The 23,272-nt window shown below is 49.0% G+C and overlaps 1 protein-coding gene across 3 annotated transcripts in view; it reads right to left on the bottom strand.

Moving 5' to 3' along the window:
- Window positions 1-23,051, bottom strand: part of CNNM4 (cyclin and CBS domain divalent metal cation transport mediator 4) — a 36,953-nt gene extending 13,902 nt beyond the window's left edge. For all 3 annotated transcript variants that reach the window (XM_035001707.1, XM_035001708.1, XM_035001709.1), the window contains exon 1: window positions 21,650-23,051. In XM_035001707.1, coding sequence (XP_034857598.1) covers window positions 21,650-23,051 — 1,402 coding nt within the window. The remainder of the gene's footprint in view (window positions 1-21,649) is intronic.
- Window positions 23,052-23,272: the final 221 nt, after the last annotated feature.

Below are 23,272 nucleotides of genomic sequence, written 5' to 3'. Positions count from 1 at the left end.
CAGGATCATGACCTGAGCCGAAGGCAGTTGCTCAACCAACTGAGCCACCCAGGTGCCCCAACTCTAGAATTTTTTTAATTGAGAAAAAAATCAGGGGGAAAACAAAAATAAGGGGAACACACAGAGGGAAACTAGCGAGAGTCTAGGGTGAGCAAGGACCCTCTGTGCCTCAACTGGCACAGACTAAGTCCCGGGGAATGGGATATGTCTGAAGGTGGCTCAGTCAGCAGAGCCTTGCTCAGAGCCCAGAAGTCAGAGCCCCTACGCAGAAGAGACACAGCTTCAATAACCTGAGAAAAACGTCCTCCTCCCCACCAAACCTCCAGTTAACCACGGGCTCACAACAAATCCTGACACACAGTCAGGGGTCGCACTGGGCCACACCGGGAAAGGCTGGTGGCTTCTCTAAAGGATGGAAACATCCGTCGTGCAGAGGAAATGAGCTGATTCCTTGAGCCCAGTCTTGCCGCCACTCTCAGCCCTCCAGCCCTCCTCTCTCTGAGGATCCTTTGTGTGTGGCATCGGTGGTGCGTGCGGGCGCCCTCTAGAGACAGGAACTTGTAGGTGTCCAAACCCGGGACACCGCCCACAGTCAGCCCTGCTGGGAGCGCTGAGAGCCCAGTGTGGGGCGCTGACTGTGGCTGGCTAGCTGGGGCCCCACACACAGGTGCTGGGCTGGGGGACAGTAGGCTACCCTCTGCTGGCCCAGCCATGGGACTCTGAACTGCGTTTGCCTTTTTCTAATTTCTCTGCCCGGAGGAGGCTTTTTTTTTTTTTTAATATTCTTAGCAGTTGGGTATAGAGTTTGGAGGGTGCAGGAGAGGGCTGGGCCAGAGATTCTCCTCCTTGGCCAGAGAACCTCTCTTGCCAAGGTCACCACTGACCTCCAGTGGTGGGGTTTCATGCTCAGGCTGCAGCTTCTGACCAGGGGTCACTCTCTCCCGCTTCCTGGAAACCCTCCCTCTCCTTGGCTTTCAGGCACACAGCTCTCCTGGTGTTCCTCTGACCTCAGGGGCTGCTCCTTCTCCCTGACCTCTTTATGTAAGAGGGTCCCAGGGCTCAGTCCTTGGACCTGGTCCCTTGCCTCATGACTTTAAATACAAACTGTATGTCAAGGTGTCTCCAATAAACACTTGGGGCCCATCCCTGTCCTGCATCCTCCAAACTCTATACCCAACTGCAGGCTGACAGCGAGCCAGCTCCTCCGGATGCCTAACACCTTGAACTCCACATGGCCCAAACCAAGTTCCTGCCCTTTCCCCGCCCAGCCTTCCTCATCTCTGTCTGTCCAGTCCTCATCTCTGTCTGTCCAGTAGATCAGGCCATGGGGGAGTAAACTGCGCCTCCTCTGTTTCTCTACCCTTCTCTATCCAACCTTTCCATCAGATCCCGTCAGTTCTGCCTGCATCGGACACCTAGACTCCAGCCACTTCTGGTGGCTTCCACTGCTACTATCAGTCTGGGCTACATCATCTCCTCATCCACACAGCTAGACTAGCCTCTGGTCAGCTCCCTGCTTTATCCCAGAGCCCGGGTTGGCTCTCAACACAGCAGCAAGAGGGGCACAGTCAGGTCACCTCATGCCCCACCAAGTACCTCCAAGCGGCTCCTTGACTCACTGCAAGGAAAAGCCCCACCCCCCACAGTGGCCCCGGTCTCAGGGCCCTTGATGCTGACCCTCTCCCGTCCCTACTCCTTTCTCTCCAGCGCTCAGGTCAGCCACAGGCCTCCTTGCTGTTCCTCATACAAGAGGCTGCTCCCTTTGCCTGGCTTGCTCCTGCCCCACATAACTGGGTAGCTTGCCCCCGCTGCTTGAGGTCTTTGTCCAAATGTGGCCCTTAAAACTGCGACCCCTCCTCCAGCACCCCAACCCTAGTCATTAAAGCACCTAAAATACATGATATAATATGCTTATTCAGGGCGCCTGGGTGGCTCAGTTGGTTAAGCGACTGCCTTCAGCTCAGGTCATGATCCTGGAGTCCCGGGATCGAGTCCCGCATCGGGCTCCCTGCTTGGCGGGGAGTCTGCTTCTCCCTCTGACCCTCCCCCTCTCATGCTCTCTCTCTCTCTCTCTCATTCTCGCTCTCAAATAAATAAAATCTTAAAAAAAAAAATGCTTATTCATTCTATTTATCGTTTATGGCCCGTCTTCTGCTAGATTTTGAGCTGCATCACAGCAGGGGCTTTAGTCTGTGTCCCCAAAACTCAGAATGGTGAGTGGCACACAGCAAGTGTTTAATGGATGGATATTTGTGGAATGAATGACTCAGTTCACACGTTTCCTTAGGAGAAATGTAATCAACGCAAAGGGGGAAAGGGGTGAAGACTGGAAGAATTCTTTTGAATTTTAGTAATTAAGAAGTTTCTATAATTCAAAAATCATTTTTTATTTACCTTTTAAAATAAAAGAGCTGGGGGCGCCTGGGTGGCTCAGTTGGTTGAGTGACTGCCTTCAGCTCAGGTCATGATCCTGGAGTCCCTGGATCGAGTCCCACATCGGGCTCCCTGCTTGGCGGGGAGTCTGCTTCTCCCTCTGACCCTCCCCCCTCTCATGCACGCTCTCTCTCAAATAAATAAATAAAATCTTTAAAAATAAATAAACAAATAAAATAAAAGAGCCGGGCACCTGGGTGGCTCAGTTATTAAGCGTCTGCTCAGGTCATGATCCCAGGGTCCTGGGATCAAGCCCACATCGGGCTCCCTGCTCGGCAGGAGGCCTGCTTCTCCCTCTCCCACTCCCCCTGCCTGTGTTCCCTCTCTCGCTGTATCTCGCTCTGTCAAATAAATAAATAAAATCTTTAAAAAAATTTAAAAATTTAAAATAAATAAATAAAAGAGCCAACTGAGGACCTTTATTTATGATCCTCATTGTATGAAATTTAAGTCTACTACAGAATTTTTATCTTAATGAGTTGCCTCATTTTATTATTAGTGTCCATTCAACTGGATAATTGGATTTTGGGGGTGGCTGGGATGAGAAATGGAACATGAAAATGTAAATAATAATCTACCCCAAAAGCTGAGAAGTCCCCATTTTTCAAAGTAGTCCTTGTTCACAGAAAAAAGACTGAGGAAATACAGCAAAATGCTCTTATTTGGCTGATCCATGTGAAATTGTTGATATTTGACCATTTTTGACCAACCACAATGACAATTTCATATGATTAAACCTAAACGTATGGGGGGGTTCATGATGGTTTGTTTCTTTCTTACACTTTTCTGAAGAGAAATTCCAACCTTTCCAAAGTCAATAGTATTAATTTTATAATTTTATAATCAGAAAGAAATACATTCATTAAAGTAACTTTAAAAAAGACTCTCCTACTGCTTCCTCCAGGGACTTGGGGCTTCTAGCACCTTTTAAACTCACGCACTGTTGGTAAGGGGCAACCTGGCTGTGGGAACGGAGGCACCTTTAAGCCGCCCTCGGTCTGCTCTGGGCCACACCTGGCTGGCAAGCTTGCCCACTCTGCCTTCCATCGACCTTTGTCCAGCCTTCCACAGTGCCCATCTTAGCAAACGGCTGTGTCCTCTCCCCCCCCATAAAAAACTTTATCTCTCAAAGACCGTAAGAGAAACACATTACAAGGTGCTGGGTTTCAAAGTCCACTAGGTCCTGGAGAGGGCCCTACTCACTAGCTCCAGCTGCCTTTTCTCATGCAGAAAAATCCAGAAGCCCCAGATCAGACAAGGGATTCCCACTACCCTAAATGGTGTCCTGGGCATCTTCCCCGCTCGTCCCCCAGCAAATCCCAGCCCCCAACCTCCCAGGCTCCCAGCACAGGCCCTGAGCTCTCAGACACCTCCCTTGGGGAGAGGTGCTGGCCTGGCTGCCAAAAGATGGGACCTCGGGCCATGGGTCTGCACTTGCAGGCAACAGGGCACCCTGATTTCCTGGGAATCCCCCTTCATTCCTCCCTCCACCCAGGCCAGGGGCAGGATTAAGCTGACTATTAATAGTGCTGACCTCGACCAGCAGGAGGGGCAGCCCATCCCAGCAAGAAGACACAGGTGGGGGCATGCTTGGGCGTAGGCGAGGAAGCAGAGAAGCCCATCAGCAGGAGACACACCCCTGCACAACCTTCCACCCTGGCACCCCTCAACAAGAGGCTGGGAGAGCTACACACAACAAGAAGTTTCTGTTAAGTATCCCTAAGTAGAGAGGACCAGACGGGAGGGGCAGGAGGTGAGCTGTTCAATCAATAAGCAACTTAAAAGAACACTGAGGAGATCCTTAATTTTAATATAAGTTAAAATCTACTGTAAGACCACAGAGACAAAATCAGTGCAGTACTGGAGAGAACAATGGCATTTTTTCTTCAGGATTTGGCAGCACGTGTCAAAACGGAAAATGTGCAAGACCTTGGCCTCAGCCATTTCTTCCACTTCTAGGAAAGACCTTAATACAAAGGGAAAACCTGGGCTGGTGTGCAAGCTGTGCCCAGGAGGGTCCATCCAGTGTGGTTTATGACACACTACTGCAGCCACTAAAAATTAGGCTGACGTAGACAGAAATTTATTTAGAGAGAGCAGTTCACCATTTGCGTAAAGCAAGAAGTTACAAAACAAGACAATAAGTGAACTACGCCAGTTTCTTCTGCTTAATGCATTTTAAAGTCAGCATATATTACTTTCTTGTTTTTACATTTACAATCAGAAAGGATAAGAATGATGTCTCATATTGAGGGGCGGGAGAAAGCAACATAGTTGGTTCATTGCTGACTTACTAGAAAACACACCAAAAAAATTCACATTCGGAGTGGTGGGAAAAGGGGGGCCTTTCATTTTCTAATCATTTTCCTCCTTTCTGAAAGTTTCTACAATAAATTTATTATTTATTTTTACATTTTATTTTTTTAAGATTTTATTTATTTGAGAGTGTGTGTGTATGTGTGTGTGTGTGTGAGAGAGAGAGAGATCAGAGCGGGGGGGAGAGGCAGAGGGAGAAGCAGACTCCCTGCTGACCAGGACACTGAGATCATGACCTGAGCAGAAGACACGCTTAACTGACTGAGCCACCCAGGTGCCCTACTTTTACATTGTAATTACAAATATATTACAGCTTTCTGCACCTTGAGTTTTACATTGAGCGATGTCACTGGAGCACCGAACTCCCTTCTCCTTCCCCTGTGGAGTGTCCCACTGGTGGATGCCAGGGTGGATTCAACCCTCTCCCTGTGCTGATGGACACACACTTGTTTCCCGTTCCTTCTACTGCAAACAGTGCTGCCATGAAAATCCCTGTGCTCCATCATTTGATGCATGTGAGATCCCGATACATCTACAGCTGCAGAGCTACTAGGTCAAAGGGTTTGTGCACTGGCCAAATCTGTCCAAAATCTCCAAACTGCCTTCCCTGGTAGGGCTCCCTGATTTCCACTCTCGCCAGCAGAAGTTATATCCACTGGCTCTTGATTCGTTCCTTAATGCCTGGTACGAGGCTAAATACACAGCAGGTGCCCAATAAGTAAGCCATCAATAAATACAGCCACTATAGCTGGTCTATATTTTTAAAAGGAAAAGGAAAATGGAAGGCAAAACAAAAAGGAAAAAACTGAGTGAAGCAGGAAGAAAAAAAGACAGGAAGGAACAGGAGGACAGCTGCAGGGAAAAGAGAAATGGAAATGCAGACACTGCAGCCCAGTTGCCAAAACAGAAAAGCATTTCTAGAGACTTACCAGGAGACTTGCCCAGCCATTCTGAGCAAGACAACAACGCAGCCTGACACTGCACGTACACACACAGCCCAGCCGTCTGGGACCTTCTAGAACAGGGTCGCCAAAAGGGGTATTCATCCCAGACTCCGTTCACATTTATTTGTATTCCAAAATAAATAAGTGACTTTAGCTTTTGTTTATACAAGACTGACAGTGGGCTCTGTCCCCACGGGAAGGGGCTCCTGGCCTCACTCAATCGCTCCCCAGCCAAGTGAGAGGAGCTACAGATGAGGTGTGCCCAGTGACACGGTTTACAGATCATGTTAAGCACTTTTAGCCAAATCAATGCTCACAAAATGGACCGTCGCTTAACAAGACCCCTGCAAGGAAATCCCAGAGTGAAGGGAACACGAGTAAAGCAAGCACGGCACCTACAAAGTCCAGAGTGGGTCCTCTCCTCCCCCTGCCAGCCCTCTGTCAGTCAGCAGGGGGAACACCAGTAGCAGCGGGGGGGGGGGGGGGGGGGGGTACGACTGAGGAGTGGTTGGCCAAAATAATTCAAAATTGTAAAGAAACGGTTTGAAGGGACGCCGGGGTGGCATCCCCCTTTCAGTCACTGGGCATCTATCTGCCTTTGGCTCAGGTCATGATCCCTGGGTCCTGGGATCGAGTCCCATGTTGGGCTCCCTGCTCAGCGGGAAGCCTGCTTCTCCCTCTCCCACTCCCCCTGCTTGTGTTCCCTCTCTCGCTGTGTCTCGCTCTGTCAAATAAACAAATAAGATCTTAAAAAAAAAAAAAAGAACATATGTATTAGTAAAACAGTACGTGTATACAATTTTTGAATGAACGGAGGTACAAATTTTTAAAACGTTTTTTCTAATAGGGTGGCATGAACAAAAAAGTCTGGAGAGCTCCCTTTTGAGCCCTGAAGGTGGTGGCCAGACCTTCACTGTCCCCTCTCAGAGGAGTTACTCGGGTGTCCCCCTCAGGGCCCACCTCCCCCCCCAGCTATGGAACAGTGAGGGTGAGCATGTTCTGGGGAGGGGGGTCCAGGCACTATCCCTCGCACATCTACTATTCACGGGAGGAAACTGAGGCTCAGGGAAGTCCTGTCCAGGATCATCACACTGCGGGGCGGGAGGGGGGGGGCGGCGCTGGAATTCAGAAATCGGGCTTCTCTAAATAATATTCTTTTAACCCAAGCACCCCAGGGGTGAAGCTGTTGACAAGCGGATGTCAGGAGACCCTAAGACTGGTCTCTCACCCAGGGACAGGGCTTCATGCCTTTGATTTTTTCATTTAGCCAGCAGTCTCTAATTTTTTCACCTTTTATGATGGAAACTATCAAGCATCTACAAAAGTACAGGAAATAATGTAATTACACCCTCAGGGCCCTTCACTGAACTTAAACAATTAACAACTCCAACTCCTGTGGCCCATCTTGTTTCCTCTTCCCTCCTACCCACTTCACTGGCTTATTTGGAAGCAAATCTCAGATTTTATCTGTAAACATCTATAAGTTTTACAGGCATTTGGGTTGGTATCTCTAAAAGATAAGGACTCTTACAACGCAGACCACAATAGAACACAATACCATATCTAAATATATAATTCCTTAAGATCATTAACATCAAGTGTTCTAATTTCCCCAATTCTCTTATAATGATTTTTACACCTGATTTGTATATATATATGTATATATTTTTTTCTGATATTGGTAACAAAAGTGCAAAGGACATTAAGATCACTTATAATCCTGCCTTTCAAAGACAACTACTGTTAACTATTTGGGGGGGGGGTTTAAAATTAGATAATTTGTAAATACTTCACATTCTCTCTATTTTCCCATGTCATAAAAACATTTTTAAAAATTGAAAGGCCTCATAATATTTCATTGTACACATTTGTAAATAATCCCAAACCCCACTGGGCTCTTAACTTGTGCCCCCCCACTTTGTTCCATTATGAAAATCTTTGTAATAAATATATTTGGTTATATCTCTGTCCTTGAGATACATTCCTAGAAGGAGAATCACTGGGTCAAAAGATAGGTTTGGGGCTTTAAGCTTCTTAGGTTATCTAAGGAGTGAGGTCAGATCTAATGCTGGTGTCTTTGTTCTCAGGGATGTGGAAACCTCTCCTGGAGCACACAGCCAGGGGCAGTTCGGAAGGCAGGGAGGAATACACAGAACTAGAGCTATTTTGTGCCACCGAAGAAAATGAAGTGGAGAGAAGGTGCTGGCCCGGCTGACAATGCCTCCCTGAGCATGGGAAGGGCAGGGGCGAACGACCGATCAGGAGGTGCCCAGGGGGTCCCCAGCCATCCGTCAGCACCACCAGCCTCCTTTCGACTTCGGACCCTTACAGCAAACTGCTTCCCCCTTTCTCCCTGTCCTCTCTTCTCAGGAGCACCTCTGACCTTGTCCTCTATTATCCTGGCTCCTGGCCATCTAGCCTCCCACCCTAGCCCCCCACCCAGGAGGAGCCCCTTCTTTATCATGCCTCTCTGCTCAACTGCTTACAGACTCAGAGCTCCCTTACTGCCCTGGGAAGCACCCATTCTTCGGCCCTGTTTGTGCAACCAGCTAGTAACCTACAGAAGATTCGATCTAAAAGATGGACCATTATTAATGAGCCCACATGTCCCATGTTTGTTTGTCACAAAGATGTAACAGGAAATTGTTAAATGCTTAGCTGACTGACATCAAGATACATTAAGTCTGGGGCTAGCTTTCTAATTAACGGAGTAATCCTATCCCCATCACAAAAGAAAAAAAAAAAAAGAAAGCAAGCATTTTTTTTTTTTACCTTGGTGAGCCCCCAGTGGTAACTGATAATCACATACTGTGTCCAAATGTTTACAAACTATAAAAGTCATCCTAGACCTCACATCCAAACCTGAGAGGAAGAAAACCTGAAGCAACATTTGGTTTGGGGCTTATACTGTTCAGGGGAGGAGGTGGAAGAGGGCAAGAATATTACTTGATATGTTCAAACTTGCTCACCCAAACTGGGCTATTAGTTAGAAGAGGGAAAGGACTTAATTACTAAACAATTATTTTTCCTGCCATAAAACAAAAACCAAAACCCTAACAGAGATATCTTGTAATGTCTTCCTCGGTGCTTGGTTGTTTAATGGCTGGAAAAAACAGTGGTAGACCTCTTTCTCTCATGAACACAGATGCCAAAATTCTAAATAAAGATACTGGCAAATCAAATCCAATGATGCGTGGCAAGGATCATACATCATGACTAAGTCAGGTTTATTCTGGTTATGCAATAAATGTTTATGGGTGAACATTCAAAAATCAATCGGTATAATTCAGAATAAAGGCAATAAATCAATCATCTCAACAGTTATTTAAAAAGGATTTGGTAAAATGCAACATCTATTCATTATAAAAACTCTTAGCCAACTAGAAAAAGAAGGAAACCTTTTTGATCTGATAAAGGAAATCTACCAAAAAACCACAGTAAAATCATACCTACTGACAAATTTGGAAAGCTTTTCCCTGAGACCTAGAATGAGGCACCAGTTCAACACCGTCCTAGAGGTCCCAGCCAATGAAATTAAGCAAGAACAAGATATAAAATGTACAAGGTGTAGCAATAAGTAAATAAAACTGCCATTATTCACAGGCAACATACTTATGTGTAAACAGTCCAAAAGAATCTAAAATAAACTATTAGAATGAGTGAATTTAACAAGGTCAATGGATTCAAAAATTATATACAAAATTTACACTATACAAAAATTATCCTTACTTGTGTTGTATCATAAAGAATACATCTGGGGCACCTGGGTGGCTCAGTCGGTTAAGCGTCTGCCTTAGCTCAGGTCATGATCCCAGGGTCCTGGGATCGAGTCCCACATCAGGCTCCCTGCTCCACGGGAAGCCTGCTTCTCCCTCTCCCACTCCCCCTGCTTGTGTTCCCTCTCTCGCTGTGTCTCTCTCTGTCAAATAAATAAATAAAATCTTAAAAAAAAAAAACAATGGAGGGGTAGCCATGTCTCTGGACTGGAAGATTCACCACTATAGAACTGTCAGGTCTTCAAGTGGATCTCTAGATTCAGTGCAATTCCATTAAATTCTCAGGAAAAAAGCTAAAGAATAGTCAAGATAATCTTGAAGAAGAACAAAGAACAGAATCATTATTACCAAATATCAACACCTATTAGAAAACTACGGCAAGTATGTCAATGTAGTACTGGAGCACGGACAGACAAACAGACCAAGGGAATAGGAGAGTCCTGAGAGACCCACACATATACCACAGCTCAGTGGGGAAAGACAGTCTTTGCAATAAGCAGTACTGGACCAGCTGGATAATCCATATGGATTTAAAAAAAAAGAATCAGACTGTAACACCTCAGACACTAAAAAAAAATTCCAGAAGGATTACAGATCCAAATGTGAAAAGCAAACATTACAGCTTCTAGAAAATAACACTGGATACCAGCTTCCTAACTTGTGTATAGGCAAAGAATCTTTTTTTTTTTTTAAAGATTTTATTTATTTGACACAGAGAGACAGCTAGAGGGGGAATACAAGCAGGGGGAGCAGGAGAGGGAGAGGGAGAGGCAGGCTCCTGGCTGAGCAGGGGGCCCGATGCGGGGCTCGATCCCAGGACCCTGGGATCATGACCTGAGCCGAAGGCAGACGCTTAACCACTGAGCCACCCAGGTGCCCCTAGGCAAAGAATCTTTAAACAGGATATAAAAACACTAACCCAGGGGCACCTGGGTGGCTCAGTCGTTAAGCGTCTGCCTTCGGCTCAGGTCATGATTCCGGGGTCCTGGGATCGAGTCCCACATCGGGCTCCCTGCTCCACGGGAGGCCTGCTTCTCCCTCTCCCACTCCCCCTGCTTGTGTTCCCTCTCTCGCTATCTCTCTCTCTGTCAAATAAATAAAATCTTAAAAAAAAAAAAAAAAAACACTAACCCATAAAGGACACTAAGTATACGAAAATGTGTTCAACATCACCAGTCACTAGGGAAATGTATAATAAAATGACAAGGAGATACTACCACAAACCTACCTGACTGGCTAAAATGAAATAAATAAATAAAGAGCTGATAACACCACAGCTGTAGGGACAGCAGTGTAAACTGGTAAGAGCAAAGAGCATTCTGGAAAACGGTCTCACCTGTGCCTATACTATATCCTAGCAAGTCCAAACTTGGGCATATTCCCAACAGAAATGCCTACATAACATCACCAAAAGACATGCATGAGAGCACTTTTTAGTGGCCTTATTTAAACAGTTCCAAATTGGAAACAACTGAGATGTCATCAACAACCCAGTATATTTCTATCATGGAATACTATCTAGCAAAAAAAAGGAATAAACTACAGCTACATACAACATGGATGAAACTCCTAACCTTCATGTTGAGCAGAAGGCACCAGACACAAAGGACACATACTAATGATTCGCTTGTAAAAGTTCAGAAGTGGAAAAAATTAACCCACGATGACTGGGGGAACAGAGGCAGTAATTGGGAGGGTACCCTAGAGGGTACATAACCTTCGACGTTGTCGGTAATGTTCTATTTCCTGAACTCAGTAAGAGTTACACAGGGGTGTTCCTTTGTGAAAAACTATCAAGTCGTATACTTAATGATTTATGCACTTTGCTTCAATGAAAAGTTTCCTTTAAAACAAATCTAGGTGGTGGCCAGAGGCAAGAGGTGGGGGGTGGGCAAAATGGGGCAACGTGGTGAGAAGGTACAAACTTCCAGTTGTAAGATAAAGAAGTTCTGGGATGTAATGCCCAGCATGGTAACTACAGTAACTACACGGTAACTAATAATATTAATTCATATATATGAAAATTGCCGAAAGAGTAGATTTTAGGGGCGCCTGGGTGGCTCAGTAGGTTAAAGCGTCTGCCTTCAGCTCAGGTCATAATCCCAGGGTCCTGGGATTGAGCCCCAGGGGGGCTGCTTGCTCAGCTGGGAGCCTGCTTCTCTCTCTCTCTCCCTCTGCCTCTCCTCCATGCTCATGCTCTCTCCTCTCTCAAATAAATGAATGAATGAATGAATGAATGAATGAATGAATAAATAAATAAATAAATAAATAAATAAATAAATAAATAAATAAAATCTTTTAAAAGAGAGAGAAGATCTTAAAACTTCTCATCACGGGGGGCGCCTGGGTGGCTCAGTTGGTTAAGCAGCTGCCTTCGGCTCAGGTCATGATCCCAGGGTCCTGGGATTGAGCCCCGCGTCGGGCTCCCTGCTCAGTGGAGAGTCTGCTTCTCCTTCTCCCTCTGCCTGCCTCTCTGCCTACTTGTGCTCTCTATCTATCTGTCAAATAAATAAATAAAATCTTTAAAAAAAAAAAAAACACTTCTCATCACGGGACACCTGGGTGGCTCAGTTGTTAAGCATCTGCCTTCGGCTCAAGTCATGATGCCAGGGTCCTGGGATCGAGTCCGGCATCTGGCTCCTTGCTCAGCAGGGAGTCTGCTTCTCCCCTGCTTGTGCTTTGTGTGTGTGTGTGTGTGTGTGTGTGTCAAATAAATAAATAAAATCTTAAAAAAAAACAAAAAAACTTCTCATCACAAGAAAAAAAGATTTTGTTATCTACGTGTGGTGAGTGATGGATATAGTTAACTAGACTTACTATGGCAAACATTTATGAAAATATGGAATTATTATGCTGTACACCTGAAACAAATTGTTATATGTCAACTGTACCTCAATTAAAAAAAAAAAAATCTAGAACTGACAATAAATTTTCCAGCCTGGAATTATTGGAATTTCCCAATCTTCTCTTTCTTAATAGCCACGATCTTACTGAAAAGCGACACAGAGCAAGGGTTAAGAGCTTGGCCTCTGGAGGAGAATAGCTGGGGTTGCCAGTTAGTTGTCACACGTCTGGAAAAGATTCTTAGCCTCTTTGAGCCTCAGTTCCTATCTATAGCATTTGGGGGATTAAGTATTCAATAAAGGTTAACCATTAATGAAGGCACTTCTTTCTGCTCTCTGCTCTTACTTAGCCTTTTCCAGAGCTCTGGGTCTGGGGCATTTCCGGGGAGATTGGGCCTCCTGGGGAATCTCTGCTCCCTTGGATGCCCCTCTACTCTCTGCTGCTTATCTATCTTAACCTCTTCTCTCCCTAACTGGGACACCAGGGAATCCTGACGTGAAACAACTCAAGGAGAGGTGCAAAAACCCCTTGCCCTGCCCGGCTTCCCTGATCCTCAGATTATGCTCCTGCAGTGAGAACACAAATGTGCGGCCAATCAGGATGGCAAGCTTAAGTTTCTCCAATTTGCAGGAAACAAACAATTCAGTAAATGAGGAGCATCTCCTCAGTTTTAAGTTTCTCTGCCATACATTTTTTTCCCTTAAGCTCTGGCTTCTGTTCCCCTTAATATACACACTAGGACGCAGATAAGATGGTATCTGAATTAGCATGTAATTATCTAGTGGGCTCATTTGACCTCAATGTATTCACAATTCCAAGAAAGGCACCATGCCCGGACAGTGGGGCAGCCTGCCACCTGGGCCAGTATATGAGAACCACCTCAGCCCAAGTTGGTACCCGCGCCCACTGGGGCACCTTTGGATAGTAATAACAATAATTTTTAAAATGGCTAACATTTATTGCATGAGGACAATGGTGCCAGGCACTGAGCTAAGGACTTTATATGCCTTACCTCATTTAGTCCTCACCACAGCCCTCTGAGCTGGATACCATCACTAATGTGGATGGCCAAATCACCAGCAACCAAAGTGAAATTTTTCAGAGACCACGAGTCAGTCACTATTTTGAGCCTTTCATGAAATAAACTCCACTTGCATAAGCTTTAAACTTATTCTTAGGGAAGTGTGAGGAAAGCTGGACTAATTTTATGTATTTATTTTTAAGATTTTATTTATCTATTTGAGAGAAAGACAGAGCACAAGCGGGAGGGGCAGGGGCAGAGGGAGAGGGAGAGAGAACCCCAAGCTGACTCCCCGCTGAGCACGGAGCCTGACCAGGGGCTCGATCCCACAGACCCTGAGATCACGACCTGAGCCGAAACCGAGAGTCGGACACTCAACGCCCTGCACCACCCAGGCGCGCCTGGACTACTTTTAAAGCAGGACTCGGGTGACTGTGCATGTGTGCGTACATGCATGTGTCCGGGTGTGAGAGCCTGCTTGCAGGGGTAACTGTCTGAGTCTGCTTGCCTGTGTGTGGGGGTGAAGTGTGTGTTTAAGCATGCCTGTGTGGGGGCGGGGGTGTGTGTGTGTATGTGTGAGCCTGTCCTTGTGTGTATTTGGTGGGGGAAGGCATGAGTGTGTGTGGGAGTAAGCCTGCCTGGGGTTGGGGGAATGGAGCAGCTCCTGGCTGCCTGCTGGCCAGAGACCTGGCGTTCCAGAGAGCCCGGGGAAACCAGTCTTTCAAGAACCCTGCCCAGGTCACAATAAATCAGCCCTGCAGCATGGAAGCGACTCTGACTATAACCTCTGGGGAATGCTCCAGCAACACCAAGTTTAACCCCCAGCAAAACAGGCTGGGCGGCAAAAACAAAAAACAAAAAAAACCCAACAACAAAAAACCAGGCTGGAGGCTGCACACCCCAGCCCTCCAGGCTCACCTTTTCATCAGCCACACAGTGCAGCCCAGCCCTCAGTCTGGGGATACCCTCCAAGATGCTCCTCCCAAGAAGCCCAGGGACAGAAAGGGATTTCTTGTCTTATCGGAGGAGAAATCTGAAGAACCAATCTAAACTGGGTTCCAAAAGCAGGGCAGTATAGACAACGGTTTCCACGTGAAAATACATATGAGTGGCTAATAGGAAACTTTACACAGCTGTAAAATGAAAATGGTTTTGATCTTGCTGTTTGTGACGTGACTTTTAGAGTCAATTTCTAAAAAGGTTATTGTAATAAATCAAAATATTTAAAAGTAGTTCTCTCCAGATCACAGGTTCATGAGTTGTTTTTGTTTAGATGTGTGTGTTTTCTAAAGGTCTGAAAATGAGATGTATCTCTGGGGCGCCTGGGTGGCTCAGTCGGTTGGGCATCTGCCTTCGGCTCCGGTCGTGATCCCAGCGTCCTGGGATGGAGCCCTGCATCATTTGGGCTCCTTGCTCAGTGGGGAGCCTGCTTCTCCCTGTCCCTCTGCCTGCCACTCCCCCTCTCCTCCCGCTTATGTGCTCTCTCTCTGTTAAATAAATAAATAAAATCCTTAGAAAAAAAAAATCAGATGTATCTCTTATAATAACCACTAGTAAAAAGAAAATCGTATAACAAATGGAACAAGGATAGACTCAGGAGTCCAGACTTCAGTCTGTGGAATGGACCAGGAGTCCTTCATGCAGCCACAAAGCCTTTCATGACAGGTTGTCTTGGCACACTCAGGCGTGACGAGAGGGGTAACCTGAGGGACAGGATGGGCCAGCTCCTTGTCACAGGGCTGTGTCTGACAGCAGACGGAGAGGCTCAGAGGAGAGGAGGGGGCTGGACCAAACGGCAGCTGTGCCCCATTGTCTTCGCTGAGGGCCATCTCGGGCACCCCTGGCAAATTCCGTAACTCTCATATCCACAGAAAGGGCTGAGAAGCAGTCGAAACATGTGGAAGCAGTTTTACCCAAAGTTGGTATCAACGACTGAGAAGCTCAATTCTCATCCTGTGGTCTTGTCCAAGTTCTCCCAGAACAAGAGGCACAGAACTGGAAAAACGTCGTGTCTCTCCACCCTTGAAGATCCAGTGGGAATGCCACCTCCTTTGGAGTGTCTTCCCTGACTTCTACTGACCAGAAAGGCGTCCGCTTCCTGGAAGGCCCTGCCCCTTACGCATTTCTCCTGTAGGAGTATTTTTGTGTTTCTGTGTTTTTGTGTTTCTGTGCACTCAAGTATTTTCAAGGTTAAACATCTGTTCAGGACCCCCCTGTCCTAAAAACTCTGGAGCTGGGCTTTCCAATTGAAAATGTAAGACTTTTGAAAAGTAAACAACAGTGTGATCTTGGTGTGATCTAAGCTCTTATTTGGGCTTAGACACAAGCCATTGCCTTCCGGGGCACAAATAAGAGCTTTAGGGCGAGATCTGTCAAAAGAAGGCTGAGGAAGCGGCTCTCAGCGCGGGCCCCTCTATGGCAGCTGGTCCAGCGGCCGAGCGAGGCCAGCGAGGGAAGAGCTGCAGATGCCTGCTGGCCAGCACCCAATCACGCTACCCATGGCGGCCATGCTCCATGCCCGCGAGCGCCTCACAAAGAGAAAGGGCCCAGGAGCCTGGCCAGCGTCTTGTCAGCTGCCCGGCGGGCACCTCCGCCCTAGCAGGCGGCTCCAGTCCCTCTTGCAGATACTCTTGCCCCCGGGGCAGCTTCTCAAGAGCAAGTCGCCAGCTCAGCTGGAGACTGTTTCCAGGTGGAGCTGCTGTGGGAGACCAGGTGGGTGGCTACCTGCACTTTCCACTCTTGAGGCGGTCCTCTCCCAGCATCTTGCGACTTAACTGTCCCGGCCCCACAGTCTGTGCTTGGCCCTCACCCTATCTGGCTTCCCCAGAAGGCTCCCCAAACCACGCCTCCTGCTTGGCTCTTTGTCACCTCTCCGAGGAGCCACTTTAATGGGGCTTCTACACGCTTCGCATGTGCTGCCGGCGCTCGGCTGACTCTCAAGCCTTTAACCCTGGTCCTGGCCTTACTCCCAAGTCCCACATGGGCACTTTCACCTGCACGCTTGCCTGGACGGACCGCGCCCTCGTGCTGTTTTGTGTGGTCCAGGACCACACCATCATCTGAGAGCCTCCCAGAAAGACACCCTCTTAGGCCACACCCCAGACCCCCTGAGTTCACCTCTGCGTTTTAACAAAACATCTAGGCAGTTCGGGTGCACGTTTCAGTGTGTGAGAAGCTCTGGTAAGCACAGAGGAGTCCAATAAAGGGTCACACTGCTGTAGTTTACTACCACCACCAACCGCCCCCCCCCCGCCGCAACCCTCCAAACTGTCTCTGCTTCTCCCTCTCCCCACTTCTGTTAAATGACAACATCATCAACCTGAAGCCCTAGCTAGAAAGCTCAGATATTCACAATTGCTTCCTGGTCCTGACTCCAACATCTCCGAAGTGATCACCGAGTCCTGTTATTCCGACTTCAGAAGCATCTCACGGGCCCAGGCCTTCCTCAGCCCCACTGCACCTACCTGAACCGGGAACGTAAGCTTTGTTTACAAGGTCTGTCTCCCTGCTAGACTTGAGAGTTCTGTCAACAGGGCTGTTTTAGTCCTCTCTGACTCCCAACAGCGAGCACAGTGTCTGACACCACAGGCCTCAGAAAATTAGATGTTTGTTGCAACAAATGAATGAACAAGCAAACAGAGGGAAATAAGATACTTAAAAGTGTGTCAGATGGTAGGAACCAAAAGTGAATGCAAAAATTATGCACTGTTCTTGACTTGATAAAGTTGTTTCAGGAAGAAAAAAAGTATGTGGGAGAAGTGTGATGTGGCACAGATGGAAATACGGGAGGAGTTTTCAACAAAAATATTTCTAGCTTTTTCCCCTTCAATATGTAAACACGCTAACTTTCTATGAGGCCACTAATAGGTCCAAAGTCACCTCATGGGTCGGAGACCAAGCTGGGTGGAGTTTAAACCCAAGTCTTTACAGGGGGCTAGATGGTCATAAAGTAGGTGGGGACAGATAAGATGACTACAGATGAGCCCAGTGCCTGAGAGGGACAGGAATGTCACAGAGGGAGGGACAGCGGAAAGCTGGAAGGTGGGCTTCATTGTGGGGCTGGAGCTTCTGGCTTCTACTTGGGAGAGTTTATTCATTACTCTGCCTCCAGGGTCTGGGAGGGCATCTTTGGTAAAAGAAAAATGCAACTGGGCCAGGAGGAGCCCAGGGAGCCTCTTTCTAAGATCTCAAGCTGTAGACAAAGTCAACCACAACACTTCTTGCTGCAAACAGTTCGAGGCGAGGTGTAAGTTGAAGGACCAAGGTCAAATGGCATGAGCCTCTCAGTGGCCTTACAGCGCTAGCCAACCAGATGGTCTAACTCCTAGGTCCTGTGGTGCCTAGCTCCGTGTCTTGCACAGAGAGTATGAGGTTCAATAAATACCTAATGATAAATGCCTTGAGTTGGGAGGCAAAGCAGCTGGGAAGCTGTAAGCCTGCCTTAGTCTCCAAGGGAAGCTCAGACCCATGCCTGCATGGACTCCCGGAGCCTGTCTCTAAGTGTGTACGTAGGAGCATCTTCATGACTCACATTAATGAGGGAAGCTATGTACATGCCTGATGGTCAAAAACCGCTTATTCACAGAAACTGAGGCAAAGGAAAGGGGAACCGTGCATCACTCCCAAGACCCCAAACTCTGCTTCTCGGTCCCTGAACCATTAATATATATGTCATCGTAGGAGCCCCTCCTGTCTTCCTCGGTGCAACTAGAAATATCAAGTTCCCTGGATATCGGCTCCTCAACATTCTAGCACTATGGAAGGGGATAATTCTGTCCCAAATCTAACAGATCATTCATTCACACAGTGACCTTTTATTGAGATCTTATCTTACTATGTGCCAAGAACCATTCTAAGGGCTAGGGATATGCCAGTGAACAATACAAAGAGCTCTGCTCTTTGGAACTTAATATTCTAACAGAGGAAACAGACAATAAACAGCATAGTAGATTTGTAAATTACGGAGTTGTTAGAAAGTGATTTGTGCTATGCGAAAAAGAAAAATTAGCACAGGGTAGAGGAGATGAGGAAGGTCGGGGAGGATGGGAGGTTATAGTTTTATTTTTATTTTATTTTTTTAAGATTTTATTTATTTGGGGCGCCTGGGTGGCTCAGTCGTTAAGCGTCTGCCTTCGGCTCAGGTCATGATCCCAGGGTCCTCGGATCGAGCCCCGCATCGGGCTCCCTGCTCGGCAGGAGGCCTGCTTCTCCCTCTCCCACTCCCCCTGCTTGTCTTAAAAAAAAAAAAAAAAGGATTTTATTTATTTATTTGACAGAGAGAGACAGCGAGAGAGGGAACATAAGCAGGGGAAGTGGGAGAGGGAGAAGCAGGCTTCCCACTGAGCAGGGAGCCCGATGCGGGGCTCGATCCCAGGACCCTGGGATCATGACCTGAGCCGAAGGCAGACGCTTAACGACTGAGCCACCCAGGAGCCCCAGGAGGTCATAGTTTTAAATAGGGCACCAGGAAAGCCTCACTGAGAAGGTGAAGCTGAAGCAGACACAAGGGAGGGGAGAGAGTGAGGCCTACAACATCTGGGGGAAAAACATTCCAGCCTGAAGGAACAGCCAGGGCAAAGGCCCTCAGGCGGGAGCATCCTGGTGTGTACAAGGAACAGCAAGAAGGCCGGCAGGGCTTGTCTGTCATTCATTCATTGCTCATTCTTTCGTTCATTCATTCATTCATTCATTCATTTAACAAACATTTACTAAAGACCCATCCCTTTCCAGGCACTGAGTGGTGAAAACACTAGTAAAGTATGATCCCTACCCACGAGGAGCTCATAAAGCTGGGGAGCAAAGAGGAAATAAAATGATCTTAAAAGAGGATTACACGCAGAGCAGAAAGACTCTGGCAGAGGTTAGGGACCTTACCCAACTTGGAGAGTCCACGGAAGCATAGGAAAGACCCTCAGGGAGATGCTTGGCTACACCTGGCAGGCCCCCAGCTCTTGTTTTGATGCTGCTGACAGTGCTGGCCACGTAACCTTGCTCCCTTGTTTTTCTTAGCTACAAAAGCCTTCCCAACACCAGATTTGTAAAGAGAATCTTTTAAGATGCAGATGTAAAGTGTTTGCCATGTCCAAGAGGGCCTCAGACTAAAAAGGTAAATGCCAGATGAAAAGATCTGTGAGAGACCATACGGGGGGGCAGCCCAGAGTGGCAATGAGTTAGGATGGAACCACAAAGCCCCAGGGTGTGTCCATTAGGGGTGACCATCATATCACACTCACACCTTCACGGCTTCATGCTGCCCTGGGTAGACTGTGCCTGCGTTTCCACGGAATTAGCAGCACCCCCTCCAGGGCTAGGGCTAGGGCTAGCGCTCGCGCTCAGGCTCAGACCACCAGCCTCTGTTAAGGAGACTCCAGTGAACTAAAATGTACATTTGGAGAATTCCACTCATCCGAGCTCTGGCCTGAAAGATGCTAGCTCTGTTTTCTCAGCTTCCTTTTTACAAGATGAGTCCAAAGATGCCCCTGCCAAGACCCAGGAAGCTCCCACCGGACAAGAGCTCAGCCCTCCTGATCAGGGGCTGGGAAGCCTGGCCAAGCCGATCCATACCAGTTGGCTCCAGATCCAAGCTGAACGATGCAAACGTGCTTGCTGGGTGTGTCACCAGCAACCGTCCCAAAGACCATAGAGGTGGTGAGCAGGAAGCCGCCCTGGTGAGGCCTAACCAGGTTCCTGACCAAACAACATGGGAGAAGTCTTCAGGGCCAAGAGGCTGCAGGGTGGGGCTAGGGCACAGATCCTCACTTCTCTACTCCAGGATCGGCTACCTGGGAGAAACAGGTTCCTGGGCCTGCACCTGCAAAGCTCCCCCAGCACAGTGCCATCACCACCAGATGTCCAGGTCCCTTCAGTCTCTCTGCAATGAGGCCACCTTACCAGGCTGTCTCCCACTTGGACTTCTATTACTCGAGTCCTTCTCAGTTCTGATGCTGAGATTCACTCTGTCCGTCCCTCTGAAAAAGGGAGGGTATCAGTATCCCACTCTGGCCCTGACCAGAGCATCTTTTCAGAGCAAACCGGGCAAGGCCTGCTCCTACCTATCCCACCCCATCACCACTGACCCATCCAGTTCCAGGCTCTCCCCTCCCCATCTGAGGCTTGCTCCCTGCTGGAGTGCCCTGGGCTGGCAGGCTGCCTTAGCCAGCAGGAGCTCTACCTATGGGGAAGGGAAGCAAAGTCCTGGATTTAAGATGTGCGCCCTCCCCTCCCCCATTCCTTTGTAAAGAGCTTCCCTTTCTGCCTCCTCACTCCCTGTGGCCTAGGAGGGTTTTACTCCATAATTGGCTTGTTTACTGCCACTGAGGACTTCTGAGTGGCAGAGGTGGGAGGAAAGTTTTGTTGGAAGTAAGGAAAGGGGTGTGTGCCCTGAGCTTTGAGGCTGATGAGTAAAACCTCCAAGTGCCTCTCTAACTACCTGAGAACTGGCCAAGAACCCATGTGAGAAAAAAAACACAAGGCACTGCAAGGCCAGCTGACGATTTCCAGCAGCAGACCACAGGAGGGAAGCTTATGTTTGGCGCCTGGGAAAAGACAGAACAATAACCAAAACTTGATCTGCTTGCTTCTGCAGAATAGTCGAAAGCATTACTTGGCACTGTTCTGAGTGGGGAGCCAACCAGAGACCTCCTAATTCAGCTTCTGTGGGTTAGGAGCTCCAGAAATACCACTCTTGCTCAAAAACTTCCGAGAGCGCCAAGCTCCAAGCAAACGCACCGCCCTGTCTTCAGGTGCTTCCCACGGCCCCAGATGACTCAGCCTCTCCCCACTGACCACCGAGCAGCAGACTCAAACCCAGCTCAATAGGACCACCTGCTGGGCCACAAGCACATCCTTTGCTTCCCCACTCAGGTGCCCTGCTCCCTGTGGGGCTCCCCCTGCCTGAGGCACAAGGTTTCAGGCTCTCCCTTCAACGCTCCCTCCCCCTGTGAAGGTTTTCCCAGGGCCCCAGCCCCTTCCCCACCTCACCAGATGTGTGGCCCCACATTGTAATCTCCATGGCCTCTTTTAAGGCCTTACTCTGTCCTGCTTCAGTAGCTCCCTGAGGCCTTGCTCCATCCCTCCAAGTGCACCAGCGTGTCTCGGCTCTGATTCACCTGGAGCACAAAGCACAGTACCTGGCAAACGGCAGATGCTTATGAACTGTTCCTGCTGCCCCAAATGCCATTCACCTCAGAGGCACAGGAAGCGATGGGCAAAGGGACAGTCACACCAAAACACTTAAGACCAGCCGACACAGAACAGGCAAGGGAACGAGAAGCGTCACAAAGCCAGTGAATGGGGAAAGCTCCATCAGGCCTTACCCTTCTTGAACTCCTCCAGCATGGCATCCAACTTGGTGTCATGGAAGACGAAATGCACTGGGTGGTTATAGAAGCGGGTGATGGTCTTGAGGGGGGTGCAGTCATCAGGGTCCACGAAGGCCAAGTCTTTGACATAGAGAATATCTACAATATTGGACTGCTCGTCTTCAAACACGGGGATGCGGGTATAGCCGCTCTCCATGATCTCTGACATGGTATTGAAGTCCAGGATGGCATCGCTGCGGATCATGAAGCAGTCTTGGAGCTGGGTCATGATATCCTCCACGGTTTTGGTCCGTAGCTCCAGGGCACCCTGGATCATATTTAGCTCCTCTTTCACCAGGTCGTTATAGGGCTCCGTTACCTTCAACATCTCCATCAGCTTCTCCCGGTTGTAAACGGTGCGAATCTCCTGGCCCAAAACAAAATCCAGGAGCTTGCTGATGGGGAAACTGAGGGGGAAGGTGACTAGCATAAAGAATTTGGTGAGAATGATAGTGTTGGCACCCACAGCCAGGCCGTGTCGGGAGCACAAGGCCTGAGGTACGATCTCCCCAAAGATGACAATGCCAATGGTGGAAGAGGCCACCGCCATGAGCCCAGACCCGATGAGGTTGTCTAGAAGGATGGTGAGGGACGTGTTGACCAGCACGTTTCCCAGAAGCAGCGAGCAGAGTAAGTAGTTGCCCTTGCGCCGGATGGGCTCGATCTTGCGGGCATAGCGCCTCTCCTTCTGGGTGCCACAGTTCTGCACGATGCGCAGCTCCATGGGGTCCAGGGCCATAAGCCCCAGGTTGAGGCCAGAAAATATGCCCGACAGCATCAGCAGCACCATAATGAGGAGGATGTGCAGCCAGAGGGGCAGGAACCTCCCAGCCTCCTCCACCATGAAGAGCAGCGAGTCCTTATCGGTCCACCTCTGCCAGGGCCCATCCACCCCGGCCCGGGTGCACAACGCATACAGCTTCATGTTCTCGCTCCTCCGGAGGAACTTAGTGAGCACCACCAGCATCCCGGACGTGTTCCCGCGGCTCACGTTGACCAGCTGCTGGACGACCAGGTCCTTGGTGAGCTCGGGACAGTTGGTGGAGTTGTGGATGGCCTCGGAGTTGTCCACCTCGGTGAAGGAGATCAGGTTGCTGGAGATGGAGCCCAGCCTCTGGCCGTACAGCCTCAGGTTCACCGTGCTGCCTTCGGACACGAAGATGATGCCATCCGCGTTCATCCCACACGATTTGTTGCAGCTCGCCAGCCTCATGCCCAGGATGGCGCCCCGCTGGGGGTCGCCCTGGCCCCGGGCCCCCCGCGCCCACATCAGCACCAGCAGCAGCAGCGCCGCCAGGAGGAGGCGCCCTCGGGCCGGCCCGCCGCCCGGGCGCCCGCCCCCGCCCACCGGCGCCATGTTGCTCCGGCTCGGCCGCCGCCGCTCCCCGCGCCCCGCCGCGCGGCCCCGCTGCCGCCGCCGCTCCTGCCGCTTCGCCGCCGCCGAGCCAACTGCCCGGGCCGCCGGCCTGACGTCAGGTCAGCGCCCCGCCCGCCCCGCCCCGCCGACTCACGCCCCTCATTTGCATGGGAGACCCCGCCTCCGGGCGCGCGGCTCCAGTGCCCGCCCTTAAGGGGGTC

This window comes from Mirounga leonina, unplaced genomic scaffold (genome assembly GCF_011800145.1).
Source record: "Mirounga leonina isolate KUSES-001 unplaced genomic scaffold, KU_Mleo_1.0 Mir_125, whole genome shotgun sequence".
Lineage (NCBI taxonomy): Eukaryota > Metazoa > Chordata > Mammalia > Carnivora > Phocidae > Mirounga > Mirounga leonina.
The sequence above is the reverse complement of the archived record's forward strand: the minus strand, read 5'-3'. Positions and strand labels throughout refer to the sequence as shown.